The following is a 17,530-nucleotide window of genomic DNA, read 5'->3' on the forward strand; positions in this document are numbered from 1 at the left end:
AGCAATATTAATCAGAAAACCGTGTTGACTAGTGAGGGCACAGAGGATTTCTTATTACAAAAAAGGAGAAGGAGGAAAATATGACTTGGCCTAGAGTAGCTGAAATTCATCATTCGAAATTACCATATTGCATAAGAAATAATCAAAATGGTTTTTCATGCATCTTCATAATTGACCCTCCGAAAGTGTGTATTTGAGTCTGTAGGCTATATTGAGTTATGATGTAATGCATATTTCAGTATAAACGTAAATATTTCTGCAGTGTGTTTGAGGGCATTTCGATTATAAACCTGAACCAATGTCCATGGTGCAATACTACACAATCAATGCGCTGTCGACGTATGTTTGATTTCCGAGCGTCCCTGAGGGCGTCACACTTGTTGAATGACTGTCCACAACGGTGATTTATGAGTCCTATTAAATTGCAGTTGACGTGTTTGTCCAACAGGTGGCGGACTAGACACTCAAACGATCACATGCACCACCAATTACGCCCAGTTCGTTGAAATGACTAATTAACATAGCTTATCAACGAGCCAAGATGTTGTTAATAATAATAATAATAACAACGTGAGAGGTTCGGGCATCCATGATTGAGTGGAAGGAGCACCAGACGACGGGCTGAGTGAAGCTGAGTAACCTTAGCCGTGAACAGCGCCACTCTTGCAGGCTGCAGCGCACATCAGTGAGCCGTGAAGAGGTGCGGAGAGACGCACGCAGCCGGGCTTCGACATGGCTCAAGAGGGTGCAGATATGACGGAAGAAACCGAGTGTATGATAGAGCGAGACGCGGGGAAGAAACCGGAAAGCGGGGAATCTTCCGGCAATGTGAAAGAGATGCGGGCGGTGATGTTATCAGCCTTTGGAGGGCTCAACAAACTCCGAGTGACCAAGAAGCTGATGCCAGAGCCTCAGCGCGGTGAAGTGAAGATCCGCGTTAAAGCATGGTAAATATGACCACATTGGTGCTAATTTATTATTATTATGAAATATATCATTTCAAAGAAATTACTGTTGCACACACAGTATTGTTGTGGAAGCCACAGGTCTTTTCCTAATAGAGAGCAAAGTGACGTTTTAGAACCTATTTAAATCTAATTCAGCCATTCATATTTCTATCTGAACTGTTGCAGTCGGCTTTTTATACCAATTGGTGGCAAAGTTTTGGAAAATACAATTGTAATCTTTTGTATTCAGGGAGAGTGTAATGACTAATGAATGTGGCCTTGCATTCAGAGCCTGTGACTCATTGGCCATAACATTGCATAAATATGGTCATCATGGTAAACATACTGTATGGTGACTATGGTGTCGAATCACATCATACTGAATAGGGATGGGCAAGTACCCATACAAGGACAATACCTGCCTTATTTTTAAGTATCGAGTTCCGTGGAGGCTGCTGATATCAGCCATCGATACTTAGGGCAAAAGAAAATCTGACATTGCGTAAGTCCTTCTTGGCACTAGTGGACGCTATACTGTGGCACTGACGCATCAGCAGTTTTACAGGTGCACTGTCTGCACTTGTGCTTGGAAAAATGTTCCAATACTTACTAGGCTTGGGCCTGTGCCCTCTGATGGTATGTTAACCCTCTAAACTGTGTTATTTTCAAATGTTGCTAATCAATACAATCTGTATGTACATAACTTCAGAGTGCAAACAAATGAGCCATGCCAACTTGCCTCAGTGTCAAATACATTTTGTATTTCTTTCTAAGCATGCCAACTTTCGGTTGCAAATGTTCATTTCAAGACAACATTAAGAACTTAATATTACCTTGAATCGGTTAAAATGTGCCAGGTGACGCTCTTGTAAAGGTGGCACCCAATTGAATTTGGTAAATAGAAGTCATTCTCTGTAAACATGATTGGTGCAAGCGTGTGAATATTTGATTCACATAAACACATTTTTATCGCAATTGAGAGATCTAGTAGTAGTTTTAGATATCTGTACTCTATCAACAAGTACTCAGATTGAAACAGTTGTCCTCTGAAAGAAGTGATATCGGTGCATCCCTAATGAATACCTCTCTGACAGTGTCAATCAAAACAGGCTATTATTGTCTTTGTAAGGGCAGACTTGTCTCTCTCTGGAGGAGCTGTAATAAGATAATAAGATCTGAACTTGGTGCCTCAGAACTGTGAGGCAGAGGATTTGATAATGATAACACCATTTATGTGATTTGCTACCTGTCGTGATAATTGATGTGGCATTACGACTTCACTATGGCACAACACATTATTCATCACACACAATTATGCCATGTATTGGATTTTTCAGTGGTTTAAACTTCCTGGATTTGATGGTACGTCAAGGGACAATTGATAGTCCTCCAAAACCCCCTCTTGTTCCTGGCTTCGAATGCTGCGGGATCGTCGAGTCCGTGGGTAAAAACACAGAAAGATTTGAGGTAGGTCAACATGAAGAAGTAACGGCCAGAGTATTAAGTGAATCCAACTTGAGTACAAATGTCTGCAGAAACGAACTACCAATATTTATAGTGTTCATAACTTTTTTTTTTTTCAGGTATCTCTACAACTATATATATACTTGAGTATTTCTTTTTCTCAGGTCTTTTTACTTGTAATGCCTGCATTTCAAAACAGATATGGACTTTCTACCCCTTACCTTTTCAAAATATGATTGTTGCATGAATCATGCAAATTGCAGGTGGGATCTCGATCGTTTGAGATGTGGAAAAACAGGGAGTGCAGCGACATGGAGAAACATGAACCAGGGAGGATTAATCAAAATGACACAACAGATACAAAGAAGCAAGATTGTTCCCTTTATTTTAACTTGAAAATATGTCTTCGGAATTTGACACAGTGTTTTTACAAGCCTGCAAATTTGAATGATTAAAAGTAGGACCAGTCATAGTATGAAAGGAGGCTTCAAAATCTCAAAATAGAGTAATTCTCTCTGCTCTCAAATGCTGTGCTAATTGTCAAATACCAGTACTATGACTTAAAAAAAATCTTTGTCGAGTATCGTACGTATGTCGAGACAAAACTACATGTTTGGCTCGTAAAAATATAGATTCTTAAAGCCTCTGGCGGCTGGACTATGCTGTGGAAATGTGGTGCTCTAAAGTGCAAAGAAGCCCCTGCTCCCACACTGGCTGTAGAGTTTGACCAAAAAAAAAAAAATCCCCCCTCCTTGCTGTTCTGCTTTCCTCTGTGTGATGTGCGACAGATAACAAGGCTCTCCAAAGCATCTACGTCAGCAGACTGTCAGATGTATTTTTGGGGTGCAGGCACACCTAGCTAGCTCAGTGCACATCACAATTGCACCAGATAACCCCAAGTCAGTCACTGGGCGCCGTTTTAGTCAAAAATCGGGAAAACCCAAGTTTTAAAATAGTGTTACATTCCACAATTGAGTTCTACATAGTTGCACACGTATTCTGCATTTATTTTCAAACATGTTTCAAATCTTTTAATTCACTCAAAAGGGTCCTTAAGTAGACAGTGTGACTACTTTTGCCACCACTCTGCTTTCAGATAGGAGACCGAGTCATGGCATTTGCCAACTACAATGCCTGGGCAGAAGTTGTCTGCACACCAGAGGAGTTTGTCTACAAAATGCCCGATGAAATGACTTTTGCAGAGGCTGCGGCGTTTGCCCTGAACTTTGTCGCTGCCTACATGATGCTTTTTGAGATCTCCAAACTCAGAGAGGGAATGTCGGTGCTGGTGCACTCAGCTGGGGGTGCTATTGTAAGTCCTTAATCGCCATGTCATACAGGCCACAACACTTCCTGCAATTGATATCAGTTATGGACCACATTAGTTGGCACATATGCGCAACCAAAGTGATAGGCCTTACGGTTACGAATGGATGTAGTGGTGATAAGTACCGTATTTTCCGCACTATAAGGCACACCTAAAAACCTCAAATTTTCTCAAAAGTGCGCCTTATATGTGGACCAATATTGAGCCACTATGGCATGCGTGTCCAAATATATGGACTTATATACGGACAAAGTTTTAAAATGGGCCATTCATTGAAGGTGCGCCTTATAATCCGGCGCGCCTTATATATGGACAGTTTTAAAATGGGCCATTCGTTGAAGGTGCGCCTTATAATCCAGTGCGCCTTATAGTACGGAAAATACGGTAGTCACAGATTAGTTAACGTTAACCATGAAACATGACTAATTCGTATTGGAATGTCACCATAGCACTAAATGTTATGAACAAAAGAATTCTTCAATTCAAAATGTATTTCGAATTTTTAAATGAATTCTTTCTTTCGAAAATAAAATATGGAAGAGTATGATTTTGATTTCATATGAAATTGTGCCTTCTGCTCAGTTGTGTAAACACTCTGGCAGCTGCTGATAAACATTCTTTTTCCACGTTATTGTTCTGTTCAGGGTCAAGCTGTGGCTCAGCTGTGCTCCACTCTTCCTAACGTCACCGTCTTTGGGATCGCCTCAAATTCAAAACACTCCGCGATCAGAGATTCTGTCACTCATCTCTTTGACAGAAACACTGATTACATTCAAGAAGTCAAAAAGTAAGCTTGGATTACAACAGGTCAATCAGTATGAGGACTGTACTGATGATATTTTTCAAACTATCAGACATTGGCTGCTTGTGATGATAGAAATGGACTTCACAGAGCGAGGTTCACCTGTCTAGTGGTTTGTCGTCATGGTCCCCATGGCAACAAAGGACTAATCCCGGCGTCACAGTGGAGGTCTGCAATCGAGCCAATCAGAGGCTGATTCATGATAGCCTGTATTTCGAGATTGGGAGATTTTATTTCATAGCTTATTCCTCTTCATACACCTTGTGACATATTTCTTTTCCTGTCCCACATACTGTATGTGAAATAGATGTAATATTATATAGGTTGTAATGAACACTTGTTTCATGCCTGCTGCCAACATATCAAGAGTAGTGGTGGATTAATTTGCCTTTCATCCCCCTGGACCACACATTCCACCCAGGATCAAGACCAAAGTACAATTAAATGAGTGTGTTTTACAAAAGGGAATCACAAGACCACCAAGCAGTTTAGGTGTCCAGGGTTTAAAGCAGAAAGTTTGGCATTTAGGTCCTCATGAGAATGGCATGTCTGCTTTTAATCATGCTCATTTTGTGCTATTGATCACTTGTGGCTGTGATTATGCAATAACGTGGGTTGTTTCATTTAATAGTCAACAACAGTATTCTTCAAAACATGAGTTTAGATCTGTTTTTTTATTTAATGTTCACATTGATTATCATTTGATTATTTCCTCTGAACCTTCACTTTGCCACTCTTTTAGGATATCTCCGGAGGGAGTAGACATTGTGTTGGACTGTCTAAGTGGGGAAAACACAGGAAAAGGCCTCTGTCTGCTCAAGCCATTGGGAACGTACATTCTCTATGGTAAGAACTATACTGTAAAAAAAATGGATATTGTAAGCTTCTGTAACATTATGTACACTTTGAACAAAACATTCATCTTAAATGTATACTATCCATTGTAATACATCATATTTAATATATGTACATATAATACAGACATATGTATATATTGTTGGCCACATATGATTATTGCCCAAGTCAATGTTTTTGGAAAAGGAGAAATAACACAATTGTTAGAACACACATTGGTATATTTCTACTGAAATTATAATGAAAACTTCAACCAAATGGGTGGCCAAACGCGTGAAAGGAAAAAGACCCAATAAAAGAAACTATTATGCTAGGTGACCTCATGAACTTTGCTTGAATCAAGAAACGTACCGAATTGCCTTTTATTGGGAGGATGTACATCCTTAACGTTCTTTCTTGTTCTTTCATTCCTTATAAGGAAAAATAACTGAAGTTGACACTAATGGAAAAGAAATAGTTGGCCAATTGAACTTGTTATTTCAATGGGAACCTCGGCCGACCGTCACCTGTCTGAGCTTGCATAAGTAGTGCCCCCATACATAAATAATAGCCTGGGAATAAAATATATTCTCAGTCACAGCTGAGCTTCTTATACAGCCCCTATTAATCACTTTAATTTTCGTCAAACCTCATGAATTAACCAACACTATTACCACCCAATTAAGGATTAGTGCTAGTTATATTGCAAAGGCATGCTTGCATGGACCCTGATTTCTAAAGGTGCCAATTGTTCCTCCCCCTTCTGAGCTTTCATGCTTAGCTTGTTATTATTGTCCAGTCACCTCTGCCCAGCCATTTGCACAGCGCACAAAAATCCTTTTATTTTTGTTTTTTCAGGCGCATCCAACATGGTAACTGGGGATACAAAGAGTTTCTTCAGCTTTGCAAAATCCGTGAGTCAGAAATTCCATCTGTCGTCGTCAATTGAAGCAGACGGCCCCCTAACACCATTTTACAACAAACGAAACACTCAATTCTCGACCGAATTGTATATCGCTCTGACACATGCTGTTATTTCTCCCAAGTGGTGGCAGGTGGAGAAGGTGAACCCTATCAAACTTTATGAGGAGAACAAAGTCATGGCCGGATTTTCGTTGCCCAACCTCCTCTTCAGGCAGGGAGGATCCAGTTTGGTGAAATCAGTGATGGACAAACTCTTGTGCCTCTACAACCAAAAGAAGATTAAGCCAGTTGTTGATTCTCTGTGGGCTTTGGAGGAGGTAAGAATCATAATCAGATTGAAGGGCTCTGCTGTAAAACATCAATCCTCTATGCTGCTAATCATGTTCAGGGTTACGGCAGGGGCGAGATCGGATTAAGGCAAAAGACAGACTGCATCCGGGACCGGTTGCCCGTGACGTTGGGCACACTGCAGTAAGCTTGTGTCAACCATTACCTGATTAAATAACAAGATAGCGATGATGTTTTTCTGAAAGCAATGTTCTATGGATCTAAAAATCCATACAGACCTGTTCAAAGGTTTTAAATCTTTTGAACTAATCAACTTTTATTGTGGCCAAATACTAGTTGCTGTGAGCATAAAAACAAAAAGCACAAAGAAAAAGTGAAGAAAAGCCTACTCGAACAGCTAAACTTCATTTAAGCCATTTAAAATGGTAGCAAGTGTGTGATGACTCCAATTTAACAAGAGTTTGAATTTGACTGATTCATTCTGAAGCCACATCCCAGTGAGAAGAGGGTGTGCACACTTGTACAACGACATCATTTTAGTTCATCTTTACTTTTATTTCCCCTCTTAAAAAGTTTTACAGGCTATTGGCCATATTACAAGTTTGGAAATGACAAATCCTGGTGCCATTGTTTATATCACCAAAATCTGGCATGGGTGTGTAGACTTTTTATATCCACTGTACACATCATGGACAGCAAATTCTCTTGATTTTCTGTGGGATGCGGTCAGCTGTGGACATTCTTCCACAGATGGTGGGTAGGTTGTCTAGCTCCCTGCTGCACAATTACTTTGCTCCCACATAAAAAGCAATGGAGTACACGTCAATCATTTCAACACGATTAATTTTCAGTTTATTTTGGGTAAATAAATATTATTTTCCACCTTCAACTTCTCAGATATTGTTCCTCATTTGTAGACTTGAAGTTGACTCATTTCACTTCATCTTCTTTTTTTTTTAAGTGTGAATCAAATGATTCCAAACTTTTCCCTTCCTTGCCCCGCACTTATACAACCCGCAACCAGCTAAAACGGTGTCAATAAGTCAATTAGTGAACGACGACATGACGTATTTTTGTCATACAGTCTTATTAGAGATGCTGTGAAACTCAGGATGACTCATCTCAAATGTCAACTCAAATACTATCTGTTGGTTGAAATTGGAAAGTCGTGATCCGTTTCCGGTTCAATGCAGGTATATTTACAGCGATTTCAAAAATATCCTAGCATGTTGGGTATGTGTGGGGAAGGCATCATCTATTGATGTGTAGTTTGTACCAAAGCATTAAACAGAAATAGAGTGCATTGCCTAAAGGTCAGCTGCGCACTACTAGCACAATTAATTAAAAACACTAAACAGTAAAGAACCGGACAATCTCAAACATACATCATCATTTTTACTACTAGTCACTTGAGAGGAAATGTTTTTCACCATTGAGTAGTGAGCATGGGTCAAACGTGGCATTGGTGGTGTAGTGGTTAGCATAGCTGCCTTCCAAGCAGTTGATCTGGGTTCAATTCCCAGCCAATGCATTTCTTCAGGAAATGTATATGTCACATGTGCAAGTGACTGCATTAATTATACAATTAACTAAAATCAAAACTGCACAATCTTAAACATACATTTTCACCGCACACACACACTTCACTTCTGAGGAAAAGTTGTTTAACATTGAGTACTGAGAGTGTGCTTCATGTAGCATTGGTGGTGTAGTGGGTAGCATAGCTGCCTTCCAAGCAGTTGATCTGGGTTCGATTCCCAGCCAATGCAAGTCTTTAGGACATGTACAAGTCATATGTGGGAGCGACTGCACTACTTATACAATTAATTAAGAACAGAACCGCACAATCTTAAACATCCATTTTCACTGCATACCCCTCACTTTACTTATTCAATTAATTAAAATCAGAACCGCACAATCTCAAACATACATTTTCTGTGCCTACCCCACTTTACAGAAATGTTGTTCACCATTGAGTACTGAAAGTATGCTTCATGTAGCATTGGTGGTGTAGTGGTTAGCATAGTTGCCTTCCAAGCAGTTGATCTGGGTTCGATTCCCAGCCAATGCAAGTCTTCAAGAGATGTATAAGTCACATGTACAAGCGACTGCATTTCTTATACAATTAATTAAAATCAGAACTGCACAATCTTAAACATACATTTTCACAGCGTACTTCACTTCTGAGGAAAAGTTGTTTACCATTGAGTACTGAGATTGGCAGGCATGTAGCATTGGTGGTGTAGTGGTTAGCATAGCTGCCTTCCAAGCAGTTGATCTGGGTTCGATTCCCAGCCAATGCAAGTCTTTAGGACAGAGGCGTAGCCAGGAATTTTTCCAGTAGGGGCGTGCGCCCACAGGAAAAAAAAATCGAACATCACCCACGCTGATCGCTAAAACAACATCCGTGTCCGGGAGGCAAACGGTGAATGGATAACATCGCGCACATAGAATAGCGCAAGCACATTCGCGCAAGACCGAAAGAAAAAAACGGCATGAAAATGAAGAATCACAAAAGCTCGATTTTTTTCAACCGGGGCGCAGGGAGTCCTAACCGGGGCGCCGCCCCGGCTCGCCCCGGCTTGGCTACGCCTCTGCTTTAGGACATGTATAAGTCATATGTGAGAGCGACTGCACTACTTGCACTACTTATACAATTAATTAAGAACAGAACCGCACAAACTTAAACATCCATTTTCACTGCATACCCCTCACTTTACTTATTCAATTAATTAAAATCAGAACCGCACAATCTCAAACATTTTCTGTGCATACCACACTTTACAGAAAAGTTGTTCACCATTGAGTACTGAAAATGTGTTTCATATAGCATTGGTGGTGTAGTGGTTAGCATAGTTGCCTTCCAAGCAGTTGATCTGGGTTCGATTCCCAGCCAATGCAAGTCTTTAGGAAATGTATAAGTCACATGTACAAGCGACTGCATTACTTATACAATTAATTAAAGTCAGAACTGCACAATGTTAAACATATGTACATTTTCACGGCGTACCCTTCACTTCTGAGGAAAAGTTGTTTAACATTGAGTACTGAGTGTGTGCTTCATGTAGCATTGGTGTAGTGGGTAGCATAGCTGCCTTCCAAGCAGTTGATCTGGGTTCGATTCCCAGCCAATGCAAGTCTTTAGGAAATGTACAAGTCATATGTGGGAGCGACTGCACTACTTATACAATTAATTAAGAACAGAACCGCACAATCTTAAATGTCCATTTTCACTGCATACCCCTCACTTTACTTATTCAATTAATTAAAATCAGAACCGCACAATCTCAAACCTACATTTTTTGTGCCTACCCCACTTTACAGAAAAGTTGTTCACCATTGAGTACTGAAAATGAACTTCATGTAGCATTGGCGGTGTAGTGGTTAGCATAGTTGCCTTCCAAGCAGTTGATCTGGGTTCGATTCCCAGCCAATGCAAGTCTTTAGGAGATGTATAAGTCACATGTACAAGCGACTGTATTACTTATACAATTAATTAAAGTCAGAACTGCACAATCTTACATACATTTTCACAGCGTATTCACTTCTGAGGAAAAGTTGTTTAACATTGAGTAGTGAGCATGGGTCAAATGTGGCATTGGTGGTGTAGTGGTTAGCATAGCTGCCTTCCAAGCAGTTGATCTGGGTTCAATTCCCAGCCAATGCATGTCTTTAGGTCATGTGTGAGTGACTGCATTACTTACACAATTACTTAAAATCAGAACTGCACAATCTAAAATATACATTTTCACAGCGTGCCCCACTTCTGAGGAAAAGTTGTTTAACATTGAGTACTGAGATTGGCAGGCATGTAGCATTGGTGGTGTAGTGGTTAGCATAGCTCCCTTCCAAGCAGTTGATCTGGGTTCGATTCCCAGCCAATGCAAGTCTTGAAGAAATGTTGCAGCTGCAAAGACTCTATCACATAGGTTGCATTTAACTTCTGTTCAAGGAATCATCAACATTCAGTAAAGCAATAGAGCACATTTGTTTTGAATGTGCACTACAGGTATCGTTGATAGGTTTTTGATTCAGCTCAGTCAGCGTGGGGACGAGCAGTTCTTGTTGCTTTCGATGCACTGGAAAGCTCTCCATTGCTCCAGTATGCGTGTATTTCTTTAACCTCCCCTTGCTGACTTCAGGTTTGTCTTTTTCATGGAAGGAATCTATTTCGTTGCGGTCATTAAACCTTGGCAAAATGCAGCAACCATTCATTGAACGGGGGGAGGATGGCGTGGGATGCATTGTCAGGGCCTCATTTGTTCATATGCCCAGAAGGAGTATTTACAGCCTAATTGTTTCTATGTTGACTATGGTAACCTTTTCCTGCTGCTGGAATGAAAAGCTGCTTGCGTCATTGCATATGACCGTGAGCGGCATAACTTCATTTCTAATTTCGTTTTTTTTCCCACAATCATCACCTTCTTTCAGAATTTTTAATTGAGGAATATAAACATGTTACGTTGATTTAGTGTTTCATGATATAATGCAGCGGTTCGGGAAACAAATGAATGAATGAATGAATGAATGAATGAATGGATGAATGAATGGATGAATGAATTAATGAATGAATTGTATAATGCATTAGTTTGAATATTCTGTGCTGCAACATGAGCCAGTTTTTGACCTATTTTCACTCATAGCTGGTGTTGTCTTTAACAAATGAATCTATGAGACACAATAGCTTCCAAACAAAGCGGGGCATTCAGTAATGTCCCTCTAATGAGATGAAAGAAGTATTTAGCTTGACATTTTCCCATCAATTCATTTAACAACAACGTAAAGACAACTTTTAGAGGAGCCAAACGAAGTGGCTCGGGCATCTAGTTAGGATGATATGCCTTCCTGGTGAGGCGTTCTGGGCACGTCTCACCAGAAGGAGGCCTGAGGGACTTCCCTGGACATTCCAGAGAGACTGTCTTCTGGTTGGCCGTGTTGATAGAAGTTATGGAAAGGGGCTTTCTGCTGAAGCGGCTTCCCCCGCGACCCACTGTCGAAAATGACTGGAAGAAAATAAAATTGACATTTACTTTTTTTGTCAGGTTAAGGAAGCCATGCAGAGAATTCATGACAGAGGCAATATTGGAAAACTCATTCTGGATGTCGAGAAGTCACCTACTCCCTTGGTAACAGCAATTTCTCGAAAACCTATTCTGAAAACACATTTATGCGTTACATTAACTAATAATTGCAATCCAATATTATTCAATGCACATACATAGTATTAATAAATTTGGTATTTTATACAGTGGCACCTTGACTCATGAGTTTAATTCAATCCTCCACCACACAGGTAACTGAAAACACTTAATCCTCCAATCTCTTCCCCCGAATGAATGGAAAGGCCGTGAATCTGTTTCAGTCCCCTAATAAAACAGACCCAAATCTATTGTTTTTAATAACAAAAGTAGCAGAGATTGTAAACAATGTGTGCATTATGAATTATTCACTGTGCAGCTCCCACCAGGGGGAAGTATGATATGCACGTATGGATATACTGTAAACAAAGACGGTCACAGCTACTCAGTAAACTGAAGTAAAGTCGACAGCCGCTATTTGTGGGGGATTTATTTTTTCACTGCCATTATCGAACTCTTGCTTGGGTCACTTTTAAGTCAAGGTACCACTGTATACTGTATGAATACAACAATATATGATGAATAACAATAAATATAATAAATGACAAAAAAAATACCACGCTTCAACATTTGATATGTAAAATGTAGATATAAAATGTAGAAATGAATGTGTCATTGTACTTTTGTGTTGAGTAAGAACTTCACTATCGGGTCACTGATGGACCAATAAATCCTTTTATCCACCCCCCCGACCCCCCTCTCCTATCAGATGGCCAGTGACAGTACTGAGACCAGTGAAGCGGGGGAGGAGGAAGAGGAGCCTGAGGGGGACAATGACAGCAAAGAGCGCATGCCTTTTATCCATTAGAACGAAACTAAAATGCCTCATCGGGTCACGCTCAGAGAGTTGCTTGTGTGTTTGTGCATGTAATGTACTCATGTTCTCTTTGTTACCTGTTGTTACTTGCAGATGGAATGTTTGGAAATTGACCTGCTGCATTTTGTGCATGTGTAAAGTATGTTTTGTTTTGTTTCGCCACAATCTAGTGAATAGGTTGAACTCCTAATTTGGATTAATATACATTTAACCTTGCTTACAACAAATAGACAACTTTAGATTGAATAGGAAGTCAATCAGTTGAACAAAATATGAATGATGGTCAAAATGCATGAATGTAGAGTGTTCTTTTTAAGCAACCCTACAGGCACCAACGTCATCATAATTTATTATGGGATCACGTGTGCCTTGTGTTTCATACTTGAAATGTTTACCCTTAATGTCAAGCTACGAGTCAACAAATGCATCTGCACAATATCGAGAGTATTACAAATTAATTAATAAATAATAAAAGTTAAAAATGAATCATGTTAATATTTTTAGTAATTCATGCGGCGATTGGACTGATGAAAAAAAATGACCAGCATTTGTTTTGTTTGTTACATGGTAATGTAAACGGAAATGAAAACAATAGAATCCAAAAAGACTTTTATTTTACAAGACAAATAAATAAATAAGAGATACAGAAATAAATCTGAATGTCTGTAAAAACAAACAAAACAAAAAAAAGACGATGATGATTTCTTCAGTCAGACTGCCAGTTGGGAAAGACTTTTTATTACCTGTTTGACCAAAGTATTTACTGTCTGGTGCCTCAAAAAAAAACATGCCCTAAGAGATTGTTTATTTTTACAATCAACACAGGCCATCAAAATTAGAAAAAAATATCAAATGCAGGGAACACTATCAACACCTTGACGACTTATTGAGACAAAGAAACGGGAAACTTGAATCGCTTTTCACATGGATGTATTTTCTCAAGTGCCAACTGATTGAAAAGAAGTTGTTAAATGTCCAACAACTCATTCAAATTAAAACTTACATAGAAATGAAATATTGTTCATGCTACAAATGACTATACAGTAAGTATGACATTTTTCGTTTAATGTAGGTAATTATTATTGAGTGGAAATATATTTGATATGTTTGTAGTAGAAAAGGTAAAGGTGCATGCTTTGGTACTATATGCATATGTTTGTGTCAACGTCTCGTCATGAATTATCGGGGGGAAAAAAAGGAAAAGGCAAGTATTTAGCTTTTACTTTATTTCATACCTGTGGTCAACTACTTTTGTCCAGTCTTGCAATCCGTCATTGTGGACTTTGTTTATATGAGAATAAATGGATCTGCAAAGAAGCCAACTGAAGAAGTTGTCATTTTCCAGCTTTGAATATAATTATAATAAAACTATAAATTATAAATATAATTATAATAATAATTTAAGAGTAGAAATAATTACTATTGACAAATGTTCATGTATGCACAGTCGAAGGGTATTGGCTCATTTTTCTAGTCTTTAATAGTTGTTTGCTGAAATGTTCCGTGATTGACTGTGGACCAGTCGATGGTGTACTCAAAGTCAGCTGGGATAGGCTCCAGCTCGTTCACCCTTGACCCTAATGCTCTGGTAAATGCATGGATGGCTAAATAAAATAAAGTGGTCATCAGTATCAATCCAGTGTGTGCCCAGTACAGGCTCAATTGCCATAATATTCAGTACATGTACACATTGAAAGCCACTACAAGATCTGTATCAAAAATTATGCCTGGTGTAAAACAAAGAGCTGTTTTATCACTGCATAGGTGCATGTCGTTAAAGTAGGATCAAATAAAATAATACTTTAATGATCCACAGAGGAGAAATTCCGGTGTTACAACAGTGTAAGATAAACCCGCACACTGGAGAAATAAATAAAAATAACAATGAAAAAATACAACAAAAATATTGTATATATAGAGAAAACCTTTTTTCAGGAATTGAGTACTTTTTAAAAAAAATGTAATTAAAACATGGATTAAGTCTATGTAGGCAGTGGCGGTCTTATCTTGAATGAGAGAGACCTTTGCCAGACACACATTAATGAGAAACGACAAAGAATAATTTGAAGTAAGAAGAAGAAAAACTGAATAAAAATCCTGCCTTGCACAATTAAAAAAATAATCTTATTAAAAGGTTTTTTATACTGTTGCTTCCCAGCATGCTTGCTGTCTTTATATTTAGGATTAGGTTGGTTTCCATCTGGCTTTCCCTGAAGCAAAATCATCTTGATGTCCTTGTATCATAGTTGCTTCCCAACTCTGTGGTTGATGCTTGTGATGCTGAGGCCAATTAAATATTCCTGGGGCATTGTTGACACAAAGTGTTTCTTTTTTTTTAACGTTATACATAAAATGACAGAAAAATATTTATTTATAAATGTATTTTATTTATTTATTTAAATTTTGGGCCACCACCAGCAATGCACAATCTGATCATAATATATGGCTATTAAAGACATTTTGACAAAAAAAAAAAAAAAAACAGCTCCACCAACCAACAAGCTTGCTTATGTCAAACATTTCATTTTTGTGTGTTCTAACAAGTTCACTGTGACATTCGTTACTTGTCAAAAGCAGCCATTGCACATCCAAATGTGCCAGAGAAAGGAAGTGCCAAAGAGTCAAAAATGTTTCCAGTTTGTCAAATGAAAGGACACACTGCTCAGTGCACCGTGTCCCAAGTCAATATTTCTCACAAATCCCAACACAAGCAAGACATTATTTGTCCCTCCACCCCAATATCTCCAATGTACCTCCTCCTTGTGTTTGGAAAAAAAACATCATGTGGGCCAATGCAGTGGCAGCGCACAGAGAGCTAGTATATGCCGGTCCGTCCTCAGACTTTTTGACTCCTTTCACGGCAGCACAAGGTGTAGCAGTGTGAGCAGCCTCCAGCATGGCACGTCTGGGCCTACCCGTTTTTGTCGCACTGTGCTTTTCTTTGCTTCACTCCAGCTCCGGACGCCCGCCTCGCATAAGGAAGGCCGTATCGCCTCGAGCAACGGGTAACCATGATCACACATCAGACTACGATCACAAAAAACATCCTGACCTCACATAATATTTTCTTCTTCTATGGGGACCTGCAGAGGACGATGATGTGAAGGGGCAGCTGGAGAAGTTGTGGCGGGAGGTGAATTTGCTTAAAGAGATGCAGGCTTTGCAGACAGGTACCATTACTCTCCCCAAAATACTAATTAGGTCTGTTCATTTTAAGCCTGAAGTTTGTTTCGTTTTTTTCTGTTCATGGATGTCCAGTCAGGGAATTAATAACACATAATGAAGAAATGAAATTATTTTTATTTTAATCCTCTGGTCTGTGTTTTATATTTATTTTCTTCTAAAATCCAAACAAGCATATTGTCTCATATTGCACAGTCTTTTTAAAATCCTCGATGTGATATCTTTTGACACTTAATATGCATTCATATTTTCCATTGTCAGGCTAATGTAATTAATATTTGTGTCATGTATTTAGTTTGGTTGACGCATATATAGAATATGGTGAGGCGGCCTCACAAAGATTACCATTACACGAGCAATTGGCTGGGGGACTTACATTTTTGATACAACCAATAAAATATAGTGTCTCTTTTCTCAGTGTGCCTCAGAGGCATCAAAGTTCACAGGAAGTGCTATCTCACAGTTGAGGAACCCAAACACTACCACGAGGCTAATGAAGACTGCATCGCACAAGGAGGAACTCTTGCGACGCCGCGAGACGCGATGGAGAACAATGACCTTCGAGACTATGCCAAGAGGAGCTCTCCTGGCTCCAAGGACTTCTGGATCGGCGTGGCAGACATAGTGAAGGAAGGCCAGTATGTTGACGTCAATAGTCAACCCGTCAGCTACCTCAACTGGGACCGCTCCAAGAAGCAGCCCACAGGAAGCAAGCGGGAGAGCTGTGTCTCTCTTTCAGTGGCCGCACAGGGCAAGTGGTATGACGAGGTGTGTCGCAGTTTGAAAAAGTACATTTGTGAATATGTCATTCCCTAAAGACGTTGATGCTCTCCTATGCAGGTCAAGGGGTGAAAGCCAAAGATAGCATTACAGTATTTCCTCCAATAGTGGCTGTCCGTAAGACAAATTCAATTCCCTTAAATAGACAAAATCTGCGCTCTGACTTTATTTCACCCTGAGTATGCTTGTAATACTGGTAATGTTTTATAACTTTTTATTTTAAATTAGAAAAACGGTAGCCTACAGTATTGTAGTCAGAGCTGTCAAATGTTAGAAATTGTCTGTATTTTGGTACGGAAATCTCTGAACGCTAACTTGTTACGCCCTGTAACATTGATTGTTCTGGATATTTATCACCGTGTCGGGCCACCAAGACAGACCAGTACACATTGTATGGACAAATGTGATGAAAAACTTGACTATAACACTATACAAAAAATAGAATGAACTGCTTGTCCACATTGAACAGCCTGTATGTATCAGAGAATGCTTAGTGCTAACTATTTCAAGCCTTCTGTCAAGGATAAACAAAGATGAGGGTCACGAGTTCAAAAAGTTAATTAGATCACTCCACAACATTGTGTAGCCTTGTTTGTGTTGTGTGTCTTCAATTGTGAACTGACATTTCTTCGTAGAAGGAGAGATCACTATAACTGATGCTTCAAGTAATGAAACTCATTTTCAAAACAATTTTCCAAAGCATCTCAGTATTTCACAAAAGTTTTATTTGCCCATTACTAATTCCATTCGATGGCAGACGGTATGGTATAATAAACCTGGCATATGAATAAAACATTCATAAAAAAGAATGAGCCACGTATTCCTCTGAGTCCTTCAACTTTGTGTTCAACTTATCAGGCCTGCATTTCACACCGAGTATAAATAAATTTATGATTAAATCGAGATAAGATCATTCTCGGATGATACTGTGACTTTTTTGTTTGGTGGTGTGCCAAGAGATTTTTCTCATGCAAATTGGGTGTTTTGAGTCCTCCATGTATTTATGAAATTAAAGCCAATGTCAAA

General features: G+C 39.3%; 2 protein-coding genes and 8 non-coding genes across 10 annotated transcripts; all 10 read left to right on the plus strand.

Annotated features, from left to right (window-relative positions):
* The first annotated feature begins 438 nt into the window (after positions 1-438).
* Positions 439-13,863, plus strand: vat1l (vesicle amine transport 1-like). The gene is made up of 9 exons (XM_037247971.1): positions 439-947; positions 2,285-2,414; positions 3,508-3,723; positions 4,383-4,525; positions 5,283-5,386; positions 6,233-6,288; positions 6,421-6,615; positions 11,629-11,712; positions 12,434-13,863. Exons 1-9 carry the CDS (start codon positions 733-735, stop codon positions 12,530-12,532), a joined length of 1,242 nt encoding a protein of 413 aa, XP_037103866.1. The 5' UTR covers positions 439-732; the 3' UTR covers positions 12,533-13,863.
* Positions 8,046-8,117, plus strand: trnag-ucc. The gene has a single exon. It is a non-coding gene; the product is annotated as a tRNA-Gly (tRNA).
* On the plus strand, positions 8,284-8,355 carry trnag-ucc. The gene has a single exon. It is a non-coding gene; the product is annotated as a tRNA-Gly (tRNA).
* Positions 8,586-8,657, plus strand: trnag-ucc. Its single transcript has one exon. It is a non-coding gene; the product is annotated as a tRNA-Gly (tRNA).
* trnag-ucc lies at positions 8,818-8,889 on the plus strand. The gene has a single exon. It is a non-coding gene; the product is annotated as a tRNA-Gly (tRNA).
* On the plus strand, positions 9,416-9,487 carry trnag-ucc. The gene has a single exon. It is a non-coding gene; the product is annotated as a tRNA-Gly (tRNA).
* Positions 9,953-10,024, plus strand: trnag-ucc. Its single transcript has one exon. It is a non-coding gene; the product is annotated as a tRNA-Gly (tRNA).
* On the plus strand, positions 10,182-10,253 carry trnag-ucc. Its single transcript has one exon. It is a non-coding gene; the product is annotated as a tRNA-Gly (tRNA).
* Positions 10,401-10,472, plus strand: trnag-ucc. The gene has a single exon. It is a non-coding gene; the product is annotated as a tRNA-Gly (tRNA).
* A 1,476-nt stretch (positions 13,864-15,339) lies between the features above and the next one.
* Positions 15,340-17,137, plus strand: clec3a (C-type lectin domain family 3, member A). Its single transcript, XM_037248324.1, has 3 exons — positions 15,340-15,546; positions 15,631-15,711; positions 16,143-17,137. The coding sequence occupies exons 1-3, from the start codon at positions 15,438-15,440 to the stop codon at positions 16,538-16,540; spliced, it is 588 nt and encodes a 195-aa protein (XP_037104219.1). The 5' UTR covers positions 15,340-15,437; the 3' UTR covers positions 16,541-17,137.
* The last annotated feature ends 393 nt before the right edge of the window (positions 17,138-17,530 follow it).

The sequence above is a fragment of the Syngnathus acus genome, chromosome 3 (genome assembly GCF_901709675.1).
Source record: "Syngnathus acus chromosome 3, fSynAcu1.2, whole genome shotgun sequence".
Taxonomy (NCBI): Eukaryota; Metazoa; Chordata; class Actinopteri; order Syngnathiformes; family Syngnathidae; genus Syngnathus; species Syngnathus acus.